General features: G+C 37.4%; 1 protein-coding gene across 6 annotated transcripts in view; it reads left to right on the top strand.

Annotated features, from left to right (window-relative positions):
• The window catches only part of REV3L (REV3 like, DNA directed polymerase zeta catalytic subunit), a 182,132-nt gene that overhangs the window by 45,041 nt on the left and 120,158 nt on the right, over positions 1 to 16,933 (top strand). For all 6 annotated transcript variants that reach the window (XR_014147898.1, XM_081828813.1, XM_081828814.1 and 3 more), the window contains 2 exons: positions 8,414 to 8,603; positions 14,537 to 14,611. Coding sequence is in view for 5 of the 6 variants with exons in the window: in XM_081828813.1 (XP_081684939.1) it covers positions 8,414 to 8,603; positions 14,537 to 14,611 (265 nt within the window). In the remaining variant the exon portion in view is untranslated. The remainder of the gene's footprint in view (positions 1 to 8,413; positions 8,604 to 14,536; positions 14,612 to 16,933) is intronic.

Below are 16,933 nucleotides of genomic sequence, written 5' to 3'. Positions count from 1 at the left end.
CAGCTCTTCCTGAGCATGCACCCAGCTCCACACATGTGCATAACCTTCTAAATTTGCAGAACTGTGTCAGAGCCTTTCAAGTTCTTATGGATATTTCAGTCCTCAGATTTTCCTTTTGAGTTTGTTGTGCAGCCTCTTAGCTGCAGCTGGTAAAACTCCCTCAGGCAACTGCGATGTTAAACAATTGCTGCTGATTGTATTCCATAAAGATGCTACAGATAGGACTATACACAAGGGGTGAGCTCTGAGTCTGATCAAATAAAGTTCTGAGAATGGAGCTTTTCAGTGAGCTACCAGGCAGGTCAAATGGTGACAGTTTTCTGGTAATTGGGCTTTTGGGGAACTGCAAATCTATTTTGGTCTCTCCAGTGCCTGCATGGCTATCTGTTTTCACAGCTACTCTGGAGCTGGGGGGGATGGTGGGGGGAGGCAGAGGAGATTGGATTAGGGCAAATTAGAATACCACAAAGCTTCCTGTTCTTCCTAAGATTCATCTGGTTTTCTTGAATAAACACTTGTTGGATTGTCACAAGCCTTTTAATTTATTTCCAAAAGGCTGAAAAAAGTTTATTTTGACAGAATTTGCCAGTGTTCTTGTTGCTCTTATGGAGGAGCAGGTTTTTAAAAGTTCTTCCTCTGCCATTCTGAAGTGTTCCTTGCCATTTCTGTATACTTTTATCTACATCCTTCTCCCAGTTTCTGATCCAGCCTCTCATTGCTTGTGTTTCTCTTATACATTTCTCATGGACTGTTGGAACTTTGTTTCCATGGCTAACATGCTTATATTTTCAAGTATTCGCTGTTACTTCTCTTTCTTGCCTGGCAGTCCTTTCAGGGTCTCATTTTCTCATATCCCACATAAATCAAAACCCTTTATTCCTCCCTTAAATATTACTACTCCTCAAGTTTCTGACCTATGCCCCTTCTTTTGTCTATGTATTCTCTTGAGTGAGCATTTTTACCCATCTGTTAGTCAGACTCCCAAATCTGTCTTCTTCTCTACCCAGATCTCTCAAGCTCAACATCTGTGTACCTAATTGTGCTTAATGTAAATCTCCATTTGGAAATTCTATAAACATGTAAAATTCCACAAGTTCAAAATAGAAATCAGCCTACTCTTCTTTCTCAGTTTTCTTTGACATTCACATCTATCCAGTTGCCTAAACCAAAAATTTGCATCATCCTTGATTCTTTCTCTTTTACCCTACTCCCAAGTCCCAGTTACCTCTAAATTCTGTGCCGTAAGTTGATGTTTTCTTGATGTTTTCTCCATCTCTACTGACATCTCTCTTCTGAATTAGTCCAGCAACCTCCTAAACATATTTTCCTATTAAAGCTCTGTCCCTAGCTTCTCCCACAGTGGGCCCACAAGGGAACTTTATAAAATGCAAATCCACACAGATCACAGAATCGACACACTCACACTCACACATGCACGCTTTACCTTTCTCTCCATTGCACTCTTTGCTCCTTCCTGACTACATTTTTCCTGTTCCCAGACCATGCATATTCTCATTTGCTTTCAGATTTTTGTATATACCACAACATTCTCTCTTTGCTCTTCTGTTGCTTCCTCTGGGAAGCCTTTCAATATTCTCACAAAGCTGAGTTAGATACTTTTGGATATAAAATTGCCATACTGTAATTACCTATTTACTCATCTTTATTTCTAAGTAGAGTAAAAAGTTCATAAGTTCAGAGACTGTGATTATGAGCAGCATATGGTCTAACACCTAATGCTGGACTTTCACAAAGTATTTGAAGAATATAGAAGTTATGCCTACATTTATGAGTGAAAAAGCCAATTGTGTTTAGCACTGGAAATACAAAGATATACTAGACAAATGTATAAATAGACCTTTGAAACATCTGGTGCTTGAGGGATATAGTTCTCTTAGTAATGTGGGATTAATAACTTAAAGCCAATGATTTTTTTAAAAGATTCTATTTATGTATGTATTTATTTATTTGAGACAGAAAGAGTGAAGGGAGGAGCAGAGGGAGAGGGACAAGCAGACTCCATGCTGAGCATGGAGCCCAATGCAAGGCTCAATCCCATGACCCTGAGATCATGACCTGAGCCAAAATCAAGAGTCAGATGCTCAACCAACTGAGCCAACCCAGTGCCCCAAAGCCAATGATTCTAAATAAAGTCATGTATACTTTAGTTGAAGAAATAAAATGGCATGAATAAATGTGAAACCCCAAAGAATTATTTATAAAGGAGAAAATGAAGAGGACTGTTTAGCAGAAAGTTAGATACATACGCCCTTTGTAAAGTTAATTATTATACTTAGTTTTTTGTTGTTGGTGGTGGTGTTTTGCTTTGTTTTTTTTTAAGATCTTATTTATTCATGAGAGAGAGGCAGAAGGAGAGGGTGAAGCAGGCTCCCCACAGAGCAGGGAGCCCGACATGGGACTCGATCCCAGGACCCTGGAATCACGACCTGAGCCGAAGGCAGATGCTTAACCGACTGAGCCACCCAGGCACCTGATGGTGGTTTTTTGTTTATTTGTTTGAATTTTTGCGTCATTTAGAAGTAGATGACTTCTTCCTGCCTTTCTCTTACAGAAATTGTATAATATTTAGAAAATATATATAAGCAAAAAAAAATAATCAAATCATTATCTCACTTAATGTGTTATATATTTTTATAATTGAAATAAACCTGAATATCACCTGAAATAAGTATATCATGAACATCTCTTCATGCCAGGAAATATACTTCAACACCATCTGATGCTGAGGTTGGAAACTTTCTGTAAAGGGCCATTTGGTATGTATTTTAGATTTTAGGGGCTAGAAGGTCTCTGTTGTAGCTACTCAACTCTGCCAGTAGCAAAGCAGCAATAGACCATTCCAAATGGATGTGGTGTGTTATAATAAATTTGTATTTACAAAAACAGGCAGTAAGCAGAATTGGTATGAGAGCCATAGACATGACGTAGATATATCATAATTAATCTCCCTCTTTTGGAAATTTATAGTATCTTCAATTTTTTTAAACTATTGGTAATACTGTCTCAGCATCTTAATATCTAAATCTTCATGTACATTCTTGTTTTTTTCTTAGATGATAATAGATGATATAACAGTTTTGCTTGGTTCATTTTGTGGTTTTGTGGGAATGGGGAAAGAAAGTAAAACTTTAGAGAGAAGCAAAGAAGGACTTTGCTTGGAGGGATACAGATTGAGGTGATGATAGTGATATAAAACTTAAAAAGATATTCTAAGAAGAAAATACGAAAAATTCCATAAATACACATTTTCCTGTTCACATACCAAGTTTTTCTATTTGATAGCTCTGTAGAGTTTTATTTAAAATCTTGTGTATATTGAAGATATACACAAGCAGTAAGCTGGGGACTCTTCCCAACACCTGTGTCCCCCTATAACTCTGTAATCCTTAGTTGTATCAAAGTCCCTCTGTTTTCATAGATATTGAAGATATACACAAGATTTGAGATTTGGGAGATAGGGTTACAAGTTTCAAAATAAGCATTTCTTATTCAGTCTCCTAAGATACTCTTAGGCCAGCATGATTTTGATTTTGGTGACCAGTCAGCTTATTTTAAAAATAAAAGAAAAAAGAAGACATTAAGCTTTTCTGTTCTAGATGATGAAGTCTAATCGGTTAGAGCAGGGATTGGCAAACTACTATCCAGGGACCAAATCCTTCCCACTGCCTGTTTTCATAAATGAAATCTTACTGGAACAGCACAGCCATGCCTGTTCACTTATGTATTGTCTATGGCTGTTTTCAGGCTACAGCAGCAGAGTTAAGTAGTTGTATCAGACACAGTATGGCCTGTAAAGTCTAAAATATTTACTGTCTGCTACTTTACAGAAAAAGATTTGCAGACCTCAGAATTAGAAGAATGGTACTTGTTAGTGTTTCTGTTTATCAAAAATATATCTACAAAAAATATAGGTAGTTTTTCTATGGATAAACTAATAAGACTTTAGCTGCACGATTTAATTAAGAGACCAAACCTAGGCCCTTAAAATGCAGAAGAAAATGTGGGAAAATGATATAAGAAATGTTGGAATACAGAGGATTTAAAGTTTAGTGTACATCTAAATTCTGTAAAAGATTAGATTCACAGTATCCAAGTACTGGCTGTTACAGAGGCACCTACCTTAGTTATACAAGCCCTACTTACACGGAGTTGGAAAGTAGCCACCTCCACACAGTTTTGTCATGATGTCTTTAAAAGCCAGCAGTTATGCTATGAGAAGTTTCTGTGGAGCTTTCCTGAAACAACTTTATTGCAGTTTCTGAATTAGGCAACATCAGTCAAATTGGAAAGCCCAAACTCTTAAAAATTTTTGAAACCTGTGTGTGTAGGCTTATTCTCCCAACAACAGTCTTTATTCCTGCTAAGTTTGCTGCCTTAATTCAGTTTGACATGACAATCAGAGGGGACATTGAGAAATTAGGGACATAAAGAATGCCAGTTGCTTGCTTTCTTTGGATCCACATGTTACTTAGACATAGCTTAATATTTTAAACCTTTTAAGAATCCCAAATCATTTAGCAAGGTTTCAAAATAGCATAGCTTTCACTAATTTTATAAAAACATTCTTAAAAGAATCCTGTGTGTGGAGCTTTTTGGTGTGTAGTGAAAAAGCCTCTGGATTGAAGTCACAAGTTCTTCACTAGGCAACTAACTAGATGTTGCAAAAGCCTGAATGTGCAGTACCAGCTACCTAGCTCTGGACTTATGAGAGAGAAACCATTAATCGAATGCTTAAGCCACTGACTTTAGGTGTTTTCTCACAGCTGTATCCTAACTGATGGGGATGGAGCAGAATAGCTTATCTTCAGGGGACTTTACATATGTGTGGCCCCACACATTTGTGTGGGGTAGAGCTGATGGAGAGAAGTCTATAGAAGTGGTCTGTATCTTGTCAAGATAAAGCAGTGCTATTACAGAACTACAAATTTTACAATAATAAAAGACCTGTTGCCAAAAAGAAATGGAATCTCACATTGATTTTTACACATTTCTTATTCCTAGTTTAACTTTTTGAGTTTCTCATTTTATCTTGTTTCTCATCATTTTCTTTTCTGTGATACTCATTCTGTATTAAAGCCGTTAAGTGCAATGCCAAAAATTCTTGTGTTGTGTTCTTCAGGAGGTTGTTCTTGAGGAAAGGTGGTAAGGCACTGAGCCATCCCTAGCTGCTGGAGAACGAGAGGGAGGTACATCTGTGTTGATGTAGTGACTGCGGCTTTGCATGGGACTTTGGGTTATTCAGGAAAGGAAAGTGCAGTAAGCTGGGGACTCTTCCCAACACCTGTGTCCCCCTATAACTCTGTAATCCTTAGTTGTATCAAAGTCCCTCTGTTTTCATAGATTTGTTTTTTCAGATACTCCAGGCTTTTACACCATTCCTTTCTCCTTAAGCAATTACTCTATTTTGCTGAGAGTTTGTTCATTTACTAAATATTTATTAAGCACATATTATGTGCTTTGTGCTGGGTCCTGAGGATATTATGATCATTCAAACACAGCACTAGCTCCAAAGAATTTTCAAATGAGAGAGTCAGGTAAGAAAACAGGCATTTACATTACAAAATAAAAACTGAGGAGTTTAAGAATTAAGGAAACCAACATTCACTTTTTAAAAAATTGAACCAGCAAGATTAAATGAAAAGAGCATTGATTTTTAGATTTTATTGATCTGCTTTTAAATTTTGATTCAATTACCTAGTAGGTATGTGATTTGGGAAAGTTAACCTTTGTGATATTTGCAAGGTTTTTAAATGTTTTAGAAATGAATATACGTAAAGCACTTAGTTCAGTGCCTGCTGAATAAATCGTTTCTGCTTTTTTCCTCAGTCATACACCACAAATTATTGTAGTTTTAAAGCCTATGAAACAGAAAGATAATGTCTTTGGCCCCTGCTTCACAGGAGATGTGAAAAGTGGGGATTTTTAAAAAATTCAGTGGGGGCGCCTGGGTGGCTCAGTCGGTTAAGCGACTGCCTTCGGCTCAGGTCATGACCCCAGGGTCCTGGGATCGAGCCCCGCATCGGGCTCCCTGCTCTGTGGGAAGCCTGCTTCTCCCTCTCCCACTCCCCCTGCTTGTGTTCCCTCTCTCGCTGTCTCTCTCTCTCTCTCTGTCAATTAAATAAATAAATAAAATCTTTAAAAAAAAAATAAAATAAAAAATAAAAAATTCAGTGAACTTTGAACACCCTCCCTATAAAGAAACTTAGTAGAAATCAGATTTTATGATTATTTCTTGTAAAATTTATCCAAATTTCCATTATTGAGATATATGGACTGTAAAATTAATATCTTAGGAACTTAGAGAATTGCTTATAAAATATACTGTTACACTAATTCTTGGGTTTTTTTTAAAGATTTATTAATTTATTTGAGAGAAAGAATGCACAGGGGTAAGGGACAAAGAGAGTCTTAAGCAGACTCTGCATTGAGTGTGGAGCCCGACTCCAGGCTGGATCTCATGACCCTGAGATCATGACCTGAGCTGAAAGCAAGAGTCGATGCTCAACTGACTGCACCACCCAGGCGCCCCACTATTACACTACTTCTCTAATCACTGGTCTTAGATTTATTTGTCGACTTAAAAGAGGATACTTCTCTGTCTCCCCACTTTCCTTGCCCTCTGGTTTAGCATGCCACTTGCTCTTAACCAAATTGTGGTTTATGTCCTGAGTGGTAATGGATATAACATTTTTCATGAGATGTTTAAAAAGCATTCAAGTAGATCATCAGTAAATTAATTAAATATAATTTTAAGACTCATCATTACAATTTTTTTTTTTCTATTTGAAGAATTAAGAAATAGCAGTATTTGGCAGATAGTGCCATGTTTGGAATGAAACGAAATAATCAAAGAATTTGCTTTTGGTGAAAGGGTTTTTTTTTTTTTTCCATTCCTTTGAAATTAAGCAACATAACTGCTGCTAAAAATAGAAACTGGTCTAACAGCAGCACAATTTATAGTTCTTCAGAAGTGTGAAAGTTGGTAGTTGAAATCAGAATACTGAACTTGAGAGGGTATAGATCTTATTCCGTTGTGTGATTGGTCTATCCCAATTTTGCTATACTGTTTGTGATAGCTGTTCCAGATTTATTTGCTAATTCTGTTATAGCAATACCTTAAAAATAAGATAAACTGATGTTATTCACTATAGAGTGTGAAATACAAGATATCAACAGAACATAGAACTATTTTCTGTGTATTTTATATAAATCATTCTAAATTATAAATAGGAACTAATAAGCAAACAGTTACCTTCCTACCAAAAAAGAAAAAAAGCCCAGTGAAGCAGAGTGGAATAAGGGATGGGGAAGAAGCCTAAGGATTGTGTGGGCAGGGCAGTACAGTGATAGTGACAGCATGAGAAAAATGGATATGTTCTTCCATCACTGCCGTTTTCCTTGTTTGAAGTAGACAAATGGCATGTCCCTAAGGGGAACTAGGGACAGTGCTCTGAGGACAGGAACCACTTCTGTACAGCCTGCCAGATTCATGAGAGTAATGGTGCATCTGTTTTTTGTTGCTGCTGTTGTTACTTAACCTTGTCATGGATACATTACTGTTTCTGTGGCACTTCTTTTGTGGGTTCTTACTCATATTACTTTCTTTGTCATAGCAGTACCTGATTGTTGGCGGGTCAGCACCATTTACCCCTTTTGCACCTTGCCAGATAGAACGGCTTCCTGGGAAGTGTGCATGCTTGTTTTTTCACCTCTCATTGTGTCTCCCCCCGTCCCATTCCACCAAATGTGCAATTTAGATATCTAGAGGTCCATTATGGACATATGATCTGTAGAGGTTTTCTTTTGCTTTGTTTTTGTCTTTTTTGGTTGTTTTCTTTTCTGTTTTGTTTTTCCTAATAGCAAAATTTCATTTTTACCCTTCCCAAAACCCCACTCCATACCCGTATAGCAAAATTCCACATACTGGAACTGCTTTTACCCTCTCCTTTCTCCCAGAGCAGTCTCTGTCTCAGGGAATTCTCTTGTTTGAAAACCTTTATGCCAAGACAGACATGCATTGTTTTATTTAATAAACTTTCAGTGAGTTTTTGTAAGATTCGTAATACTGTGCTAAGTGATATTATTAGAGGGCAATTCAGTGAAGTATACAAAACCAGTGAGATTGTGAGGGTAAAATATTCAAACATATTTTCACCAAAACTACTATTTCAATCATACTATAATGCTTATGTTTATAAAATGCTTCTAAATGTTCTGTTGTGAAATGTAGTTAATATGGGTGGCTTTAATTATGGGTTAATTTTCTTCAACTCTTATCCTAGATAAGCTGTGTTGTCATTAGAACATTTAAATGATTTGCATTCTGATCTTTGTAATGTTAAAATTTTAAAATGCACCTCAAGACTAAACTTTATGATGTATTATATTTTAGGTCAGAAGACATGTCTTCATCTGCATGGCATCTTTCCTTACCTCTATGTGCCATACGATGGTTATGGACAACAACCAGAAAGCTATCTTTCTCAGATGGCATTCAGTATCGACAGAGCACTTAATGTGGCTTTAGGCAATCCATCTTCCACTGCTCAGCACGTGTTCAAAGTGTCATTAGTATCAGGAATGTAAGTATATGTTAACTTTTTAAATTTCTTTATCTGTATATCTAGTACCATTCCAAGTAAAGAAAACCTGTCTGATTCAAAGATACTGTTTATTTTTTTTTTACTTCTAATTTAATGGAAGTAAGGCAAATTTTATGCTGTAATTTTTAAAGTAAATTTTTATTGCAGTGAAAGATAGATGGTTTAACCTTTTCCATTTCTCCACATCTTAGAACTGTAGAAATTCATGTAATTTATTTTTTATATAAATATATATTTATTGAGCACCTTCCGTGTGCTAGGCACAATCCTAGGTGCTTGGGATATATTGGTGAACAAAACAAAGATCCCTGCCCCCATGGAGGTTACATTCTAGTAGTGGGAAACTGAAAATAGCCAATAGATATGACATAAAATAAATTTATTTATTTATTAGATGATAGTGCTATGGAGCAAAGATGTAGAGCAGGGTATGACGGATCACTATAGTATAGGGTAGGGAAGTGGACTGGTGGCAGTTTTATATAGGGTAATCAGGGAAGGTGTCATTGACAAGGTAAATGACATTTGAGCAAAGACTTGATGGTGAGGGAGTAGGAATAACATGGAGGTGACTAGAATGGAGGAAAAAGAGAGTAGGACAAAATAAGGTTAGAGAGATATGAATGGATGGAGATCATGTTGGCCAGTGGTTTTTAAAGTATGGTTTCCAGGATCACCAACATAAGCTTTACCCGATTTGACAGTTATGAGAATGCACGTGTCACATCTCCAAATACAGGGAGCATAATTGAACAATGGCCCCACCACCACCCTGAAGTCTATCATTCCATATGAACTGAAGCTGCTTTCCGTAGGCTACTTCTAGCCAGTGGCTAAGCCTGGTAAGGATACTAAGGCAGACCTGTTCCTGGGAGACACTTGAGAACTCTGAAAGCCTTTCTGCACTTTGATTAAAATTACACTACAATAGAAGACATTTCTACTGATCTTCCCTCTGTCCCTCTCTCTTTCACATGGGATCAGATGTGTATCTAAGTTTGGTCGCTATCCCAGTCTCTCCTGGGTCCCTCCTCATTTTCTCTCACAGGTGTTTCCCCTGATAAATTTCCTGCACATACTGGCATCTATTTCTCAGAGGAATCAGATCAACATACTTAGGAACTTATTTAGTTTTCTTGGGTCACACCCTAGACTTAATGAATCAGAACTCTGGTGGTGGGGCCCAGCAATTTGTGTTTTAATAAGCCTTTGTAATGATTCTGATGCACACTAAAGTTTGAGAGCCACTGCAGTGGGTTGTTCTGAGGACTCTGACTTTTACTCTGAGCTATTGCAGAAATTTGAGTAGCCATGATCTCACTTAAACTTGAAAGGATTACTTTAGCAATTCTGTGAAAAGTAGACCATTGGGGGATAAGGGCAGAAGCAGGGGAGAGCATTAGGACTCTGTTTCATTAATCTGGGTGAGATGAGAAAATATGGTAACTTGCATTTGGGTAGTAATGGGAGCAGTGAGACGTGGTCAGCTTCTGGATCTATCCTGAGGTTTGAGTCAATAAGCTTTGCTGTCTGATTGGATGAAGGTTGTGACAGGAGTCAAAGATGACTATAAAAATTTGAGTCCAGGGCGCCTGGATGGCTCAGTCGTTAGGCTTCTGCCTTCGGCTCAGGTCATGATCCCAGGGTTGTGGGATCGGGCCCCACATCGGGCTCCCTACTCCGTGGGAAGCCTGCTTCTCCCTCTCCCAGTCCCCCTGTTTGTGTTCCCTCTCTCTGTCAAATAAATAAATAAAATCTTAAAAAAAAAAAAAATTGAGTCCATGCTGCTAAAAGGATGGAAGGTGCAGGTAGAGCAGGCTGGCAGGAAAGATTTGGAGCTCATACTAGAACATTTTGAGTTTGATATGTTTATATGAAATCTATCTTAAGTCTCTCTACTACTTACACCTTAATGTAGACTTTCCTCTGGACCATCACAGTATCTTTTTAATCAAATTTCTTTCTATTTTTATCTTGCTCCAGAGCCACAAAAGTACTCTTCTTATAATATACATTGAGTCGTCTTAAAATCATTTAAAATCCTTGAATGGCTTAATATTGTTCTTGGAATGAATTTAAGCTTCTAACCACAGCCTGTGTGATCTGACCCCTGCCTACCTCTGTAATTTTGTTCACTATGCTCTATCTAGAAATTTTACATGGGTCTTCTTTCAGTTCCTCTGATGTGCTGAGCTCTTTCCCAGCTTCGTACATGTAGTTTGCTTTCCTTGAGTGCTCTACCCTTCTCCAGTCCTTCAAATCCTTCACCTCTCCAGAGAAGTTTTCTCTGACTTCCCTACTTAAAATAGGTTGTCATTATTGTTATTCTGTATCTCTGCTCATTCTTTGTTTCCTTCAGCACTTAATATACTTGGCAATTATTTTAATTATTTGTTTACTTAATTTTTATGTATTTCTCCCACCAGCATGTTAGCTCCACAAGAAAAAGGACCATGTTTGTCTTTCCACCATTATATCCTTAGCACTTTGTGTGGTGTTGGGTACTTAGTAAATATGGCTCAGCAACTATTTGGTTGCATAAATGAATGAGGTAGAAGTTCACACATGTCCTGTGATTGTAACCATAGGTTAAAGATAATTATCAGCTTTATATTCTAATTTTTTTATGTTTAATAGTTTCTAAGAACTTTCCTATACATATTCTCATTTCAAAGTTTAATTTCCAAACAGCCTAGTAAAATGAATAGTTACCAGTCTTTATTCTTTTTAAGTAAGCTCTTTCCCCAACATGGGGCTTGAACTCACTACCCTGAGATCAAGAGTCACATGCTCCACCAACTGAGCCAGCCAGGCGCCCCACTCACCAGTCTTTTCTGTATTTTTATTTTTTATTTTTTAAAGATTTTTTTTATTTCACAGAGAGAGACACAGTGAGAGAGGGAACACAAGCAGGGGGAGTGGGAGAGGGAGAAGCAGGCTCCCCGCTGAGCAGGGAGCCCGATGCGGGTCTCGATCCCAGGACCCTGGGATCATGACCTGAGCCGAAGGCAGATGCTTAACGACTGAGCCACCCAGGCGCCCCCTTTTCTGTATTTTTAATGGGTATTTTCTTAAAGGTATCGTCATGTTTTTAGGAATCTGAATACCTGAGGTAAAAGATGAGCTGTTTTATGGCTGCCATTCTCTTTTTCCTCTTATCCTATTTTTTTTCCTAACCTGGATCCCCTTTTTCTTACCATACATGTTAGCTTCTATGATTATTTTAGTCCTTCATTTTTTCCTACTTCTTTAGACAAGGTTGCACATAGCTACCAAGTTAAAATTTGTACATGTTTAATTCCAGTCTTTTTAGATAATGCATTATCGTGAGGTTAGGTCAAGAGATAGGATTATGACCTTAGGCTCATTTCTGGAATTCCTTGCCACTTAGCTACCATGATTCTAGAAAATATCCTATAAAGAGATTCTTTTTTTTTTTTTTTAAGATTTTATTTATTTATTTGATAGAGATACAGAGAGAGGGAACACAAGCAGGGGGAGTGGGAGAGGGAGAAGCAGGCTCCCTGCGGAGCAGGAAGCCCAGTGCGGGGCTCGATCCCAGGACCCTGGGATCATGACCCGAGCCAAAGGCAGACGCTTAACCACTGAGCCACCCAGGCGCCCCCTATAAAGAGATTCTTAATCCATCTAAGTTAATTGAGATCTTTTGCTATCCATTTTCATTTTCCTTCTTACTGTTATGTTAAAAAGCAATGATAAGATATAATTTTTTAAGCATAAAATATCTACTCAAACTCTGTTCCATTCTGCTTTCTTCCATCCAAAGGATCTCCCTGTTAAGGAATTCTTTTGGTTAAAATCAACTGAAGCCAACAGCAGGAAGTAAGGGTTGCCAGTTAGATTATACAGAAGCAGAAAACAGAATTTATAGAATTTCCAGGCTATATTTTGGGGCAGTAGATGGTGAAAACAGAATCCTAGATTTATAAAGAATTTTAGAGGTTTGATAGTTGTAACTTATATTCACTTTTTGAAATTTATGAAGTTCTAATTGTAAAACCCTAAAGATTGTTAACAAAACCAAAACAAAGCAAAGAAAACATGTACTACAGTGCAAATTTAATTTTTTTCCCAGTTTATCTGGCTAAAAATAATTCATGTCTCCAGATAGAGAGCTGTATTTATCTACATGAAGAATACCATAGCAGGAGGAATAAATAGTTGAATTTTGCCAGTGAGAGAGAATGAAATCGTTCATGTAATATGTCTTTGTTTCATGGCAGCAAAAATGGGGTAAATGGTGGAAAAGTAGACAGAAAGTAGTTAAGTGTTATTTAAAAAAGTAGGGTGGGTGGGGGAAAAAAAAAGAGTAAAGAACGGTAAGGGATAAGGAGTGATGGTCAGAGAAGACTTTTATGAGGAAGTGAGTCTAAGTGGAAACCTGAATGAAGATTGACAGCAAACCATGCCAGAGTTCAGAACAAGCTTTCCACGCAGAGAGAATGGCAAGTTACTTGAGCGTGGAGTAAGTTAGAGGGACTAAAATGTTTAGGATGGCAAAAGGAAGAGTAGTATGACACAAGATTGGAGTGAGGGGCAAGGACAAGATAAAGAACCTTTTAGGCCTTGGTAAATAGTTGGATTTTTTTTTTTTTTTAATAGAAGTTGCTTTACAACAATCATATAGATGGCTCTGACCTAAAAGCTTAAAGTAGCTAAGGGGAAAAAAAGTTTATACTCCAAATAATGACTCTGCTGCCAAATTACTCCTGTATTTGATGTCCACTGTACTGTCAGACATGATGGAAATGGTGTCCTAATGAGGATAAGTTCTATCTAGTGCCCATTATAAAGGGACAGTATTTTTTTAAATGAAAGTGAATGAGTTTACCCACCTAAAAGATTTAACCAACCACTTATTTACAGATAAACTCTAGGGAGATACAAAACCTTTTATTTTGTATGCAGATTCGTACTTGTTTATATATTATTTCTAATTATATCATCTTTGAAAGTGATAGTCTGGGGGGCACCTGGCTGGCTCAATCGATAGAGCATGTAATTCTTGATCTCAGGGTTGTGAGTTCAAGCCCCATGTTGGGCATGGAGCATACTTAAGAAAAAAAATGATTATGGTAGTCTGTATATCAGAGGTACTGGTGTAGTTTCAGATCCTCCTGAAATGATGTAACATACTATTCCAACTTATTTCATCTTGTACTGAACACTTATTTCTCTCTTTACTATGTCAATTTTTGCTTCTTCCTTTCCCCATTCCAGGTAATGCCCTTGAGAAAAATCCAACCTCAACGTAATTAGGGTCCTTAAGTAAGGCCATGGTCTTCTCAATCTCTTAAGTTCCTGTCTACACAGTTTTCATAGGCTTCGTTTGAGTTGGATGTGTATTATGCACACACATACGTATATGTGCATGTATAATATAGGTAAATTGTCTCTGGCTAGTGAACTTGCAAAATTAATAATATATAGAGACAAATAAGAAAGTAACATGAATGCTGTTAATTAAAGGACTTTGTTAATGAAGAACTATAGCTTTTGACAGAAAAAATGGGAAATAGGTGAAGAAGGTGCTTGAAAGGTCTCTGTTTTTTTTCATACATGGTCAGAGTAAAGAGCCATTTTTTAATAGAGTCATTATGATTGAAATTAAGGTATAAATAGTTTGCTACTCCTTTTTGTCCCTAGTTTTTGGAAGTTGTATTTTTAAACTTCTTAAAAGAAGTAACCAGATTTCAGTATTTTATATATTAACCTGTTGTAGGTTTAATTGAAAGGTTTTGAATGGTTTTGTTTGTTTTTTGGGGTTTTGGGTAATATTAAATATAAATAAGACTGAATTAGGTCACCTGAGTCTAATTTGGGCAATAAGTTGCATTACGTCATCTCTGAATGCTGAAAATAATTTGAAATATCTTTTTCTTTTATTTCAGGCCTTTTTATGGTTATCATGAGAAGGAAAGACACTTTATGAAGATCTATCTTTATAATCCTGCGATGGTGAAAAGGTACAAGAAAAATAAAAATATGAATAACTATCACTTAAGTATTTTAATAATAAAAAAAATCTAGAAGAAAGGATTATATAGTTTGTAGCATTATTAAAGAAAGAGACCATAATATGTATATTTATGTGCAAAGAGAGAGCCATAGCTTGGCCTCTAGGAAGGATATTTTAACAGTGAAGGGACCTTGCTTTATAAAGCTCCTTACTGTTTCTTTTCTGTCTTAGGTTTAGAGAGCTTGTAGAAGTAGATAAGGAGAGATGGATCTTAGTAGCGAGAGCAAATGTTCAATACCAGGAGAAATTTGCTCTTTAGTTTCAAAGCAAAAAGAAATACATGAGAGTGAGTCCAGAGTGTAAGGGCTTCTGAGAACTCAGAATTCTGTTGACTCTTTATTGATGTTAGTGAAATTTTATATCCCAGGTTTTTTGTTTGTTTCTGGTTTTGTTTTTTTTCCTTCCCTCAGTAAGTCTGTCTATCTTATTTTGTCAATGATCCTGGAGCCTAAGTTATTGATGGCAGGAAGGGCACATATAAAGAAGACTTCAGTCATCCTCTGGGGCTCACAACAAGGGTTTTCACTCTGTGTGGTGATGAGCTAGGGTAAAAGTGTCCTTGGAGAAGTGCTGATTGTTGTTTTTTCAGAAGATCTGTCTGCTAGTAAGTACTAAGTTTCAAAAGGTAACCTTTTGGTAAGACACAAATTGAATGTTTCCCCAGAGTGATTTTAGGCACCAAGAGAGGCACAGCTACCAAGGATGTAAGGTTTATTCTGAATTAGGCCAACTGAGTGCTTCACTGAATCACTGCCTTAATCCCAGTCCCTTCTCCAAGTAACCAGTGAAAACTAGTTTTCTCTATAATCTCCTACCCTTATCCCATAACAGCTTCTATTATGTAGGGTACCAAAATAATTTTTCAGAATAGGCACTTAACCAACAGTGATGTTTCTTGTACCACTTGCCCTTGGTCACACTTTCTAATATCCATGGAGTCCAAAAGAACAATCACTGTGAATTCTTACCCTCTCCTGCACACACAGTGGTAAGAGAGTAAACTTAATCATTTTTACTCTTTCTCATCCCCAGGTGTGCTAGAGGGGGAACCATGGATAAAATTTGCATGCATCTTTAAAAATAGCCTAGTTCTACGTGAAGTATACATCTGATCTGTTTTTCTTCCTTGTGACTATAGCAATCAAATACTTATTAAACTATTTCCAGTAAGTTTGCTTTAAGTTACATAGTCAGTTTATCACAGTGCCTATGTGAAATTCCGTGATTTATTGAGAGATTACCTGTATTCAAAATCTGGCTCTACTCCATCTATTACTTATCTTCCTCATCTGTAAATAGGGTTTATGTTAGCGCACGTTGTTCTGATGATCAAATATGTTAATATCTGTAAGTCGCTCAGAACAGTGCCTGGCACATTATAGGTGCTGTGTTGGCTATAGTATATATGAAAACGTTAACGTACAACTTACCTTTACCCTCACTCTTAACTTGTTTCCCTAGAGGCGATTTAAGAGTGTGGTGTGTGTCCTTTTATTTTTCATACATACGTACATATACGCACATACCCTCTTTTTAAAATTTCCACATACAGGGGTGCCTGGGTGGCTCAGTCAGTTAAGCGTCTGCCTTCAGCTCAGGTCATGATCCTGGGGTCCTGGGATCGAGCCCTGCGTCAGGCTCTCTGCTCAGCAGGGAGTCTGCTTGTCCCTCTGCCTCTGCCCCTTCCCCTGGCTTGTGCTCACTGACTCTCTCTCAAATAAATAAATAAAAATCTTTAAAAAAATTCCACATACAGTTGATGTTCTGCTAGAATATAAGTCCACAGGCAAAGATTTTTTTCTGCTGTGTTTGATGCTTAATCATCAATGTTCACAATATGTGTGTCTGGCACACAGTAGTCAATAACTTTGTGTAGAATAAATGAATACATATCATTTGGAGACTGGCCTCTTGCTGTCTCTATTTGCTCATCTCCTGTGAGCTTTACTTCCATTCTTCTTAAACTACCTACTCTCACCACAGCCTGGAATTTGTCCTATCTCTGAGATTTTCTTTTTTTTTTCTTTTTTAAATTTTATTATGTTATGTTAGTCACCATACAATACATCATTAGTTTTTGATGTGGTGATCCACGATCCATTGTTTTCGTATAACACCCAGTGCTCCATGTAGTATGTGCCCTCCTTAATACCCATCACCAGGCTAACCAATCCCCCTCCCCCCTCCCCTCTAAAACCCTGTTTCTCAGGTCCATAGTCTCTCATGGTTCATCTCTCCCTCCAATTCCCCCCGCCCATTTTTCCCTTCC

Source organism: Leptonychotes weddellii, chromosome 8 (assembly GCF_054177405.1).
Source record: "Leptonychotes weddellii isolate Sample4059 chromosome 8, ASM5417740v2, whole genome shotgun sequence".
Taxonomy (NCBI): Eukaryota; Metazoa; Chordata; class Mammalia; order Carnivora; family Phocidae; genus Leptonychotes; species Leptonychotes weddellii.
The sequence above is the reverse complement of the archived record's forward strand: the minus strand, read 5'-3'. Positions and strand labels throughout refer to the sequence as shown.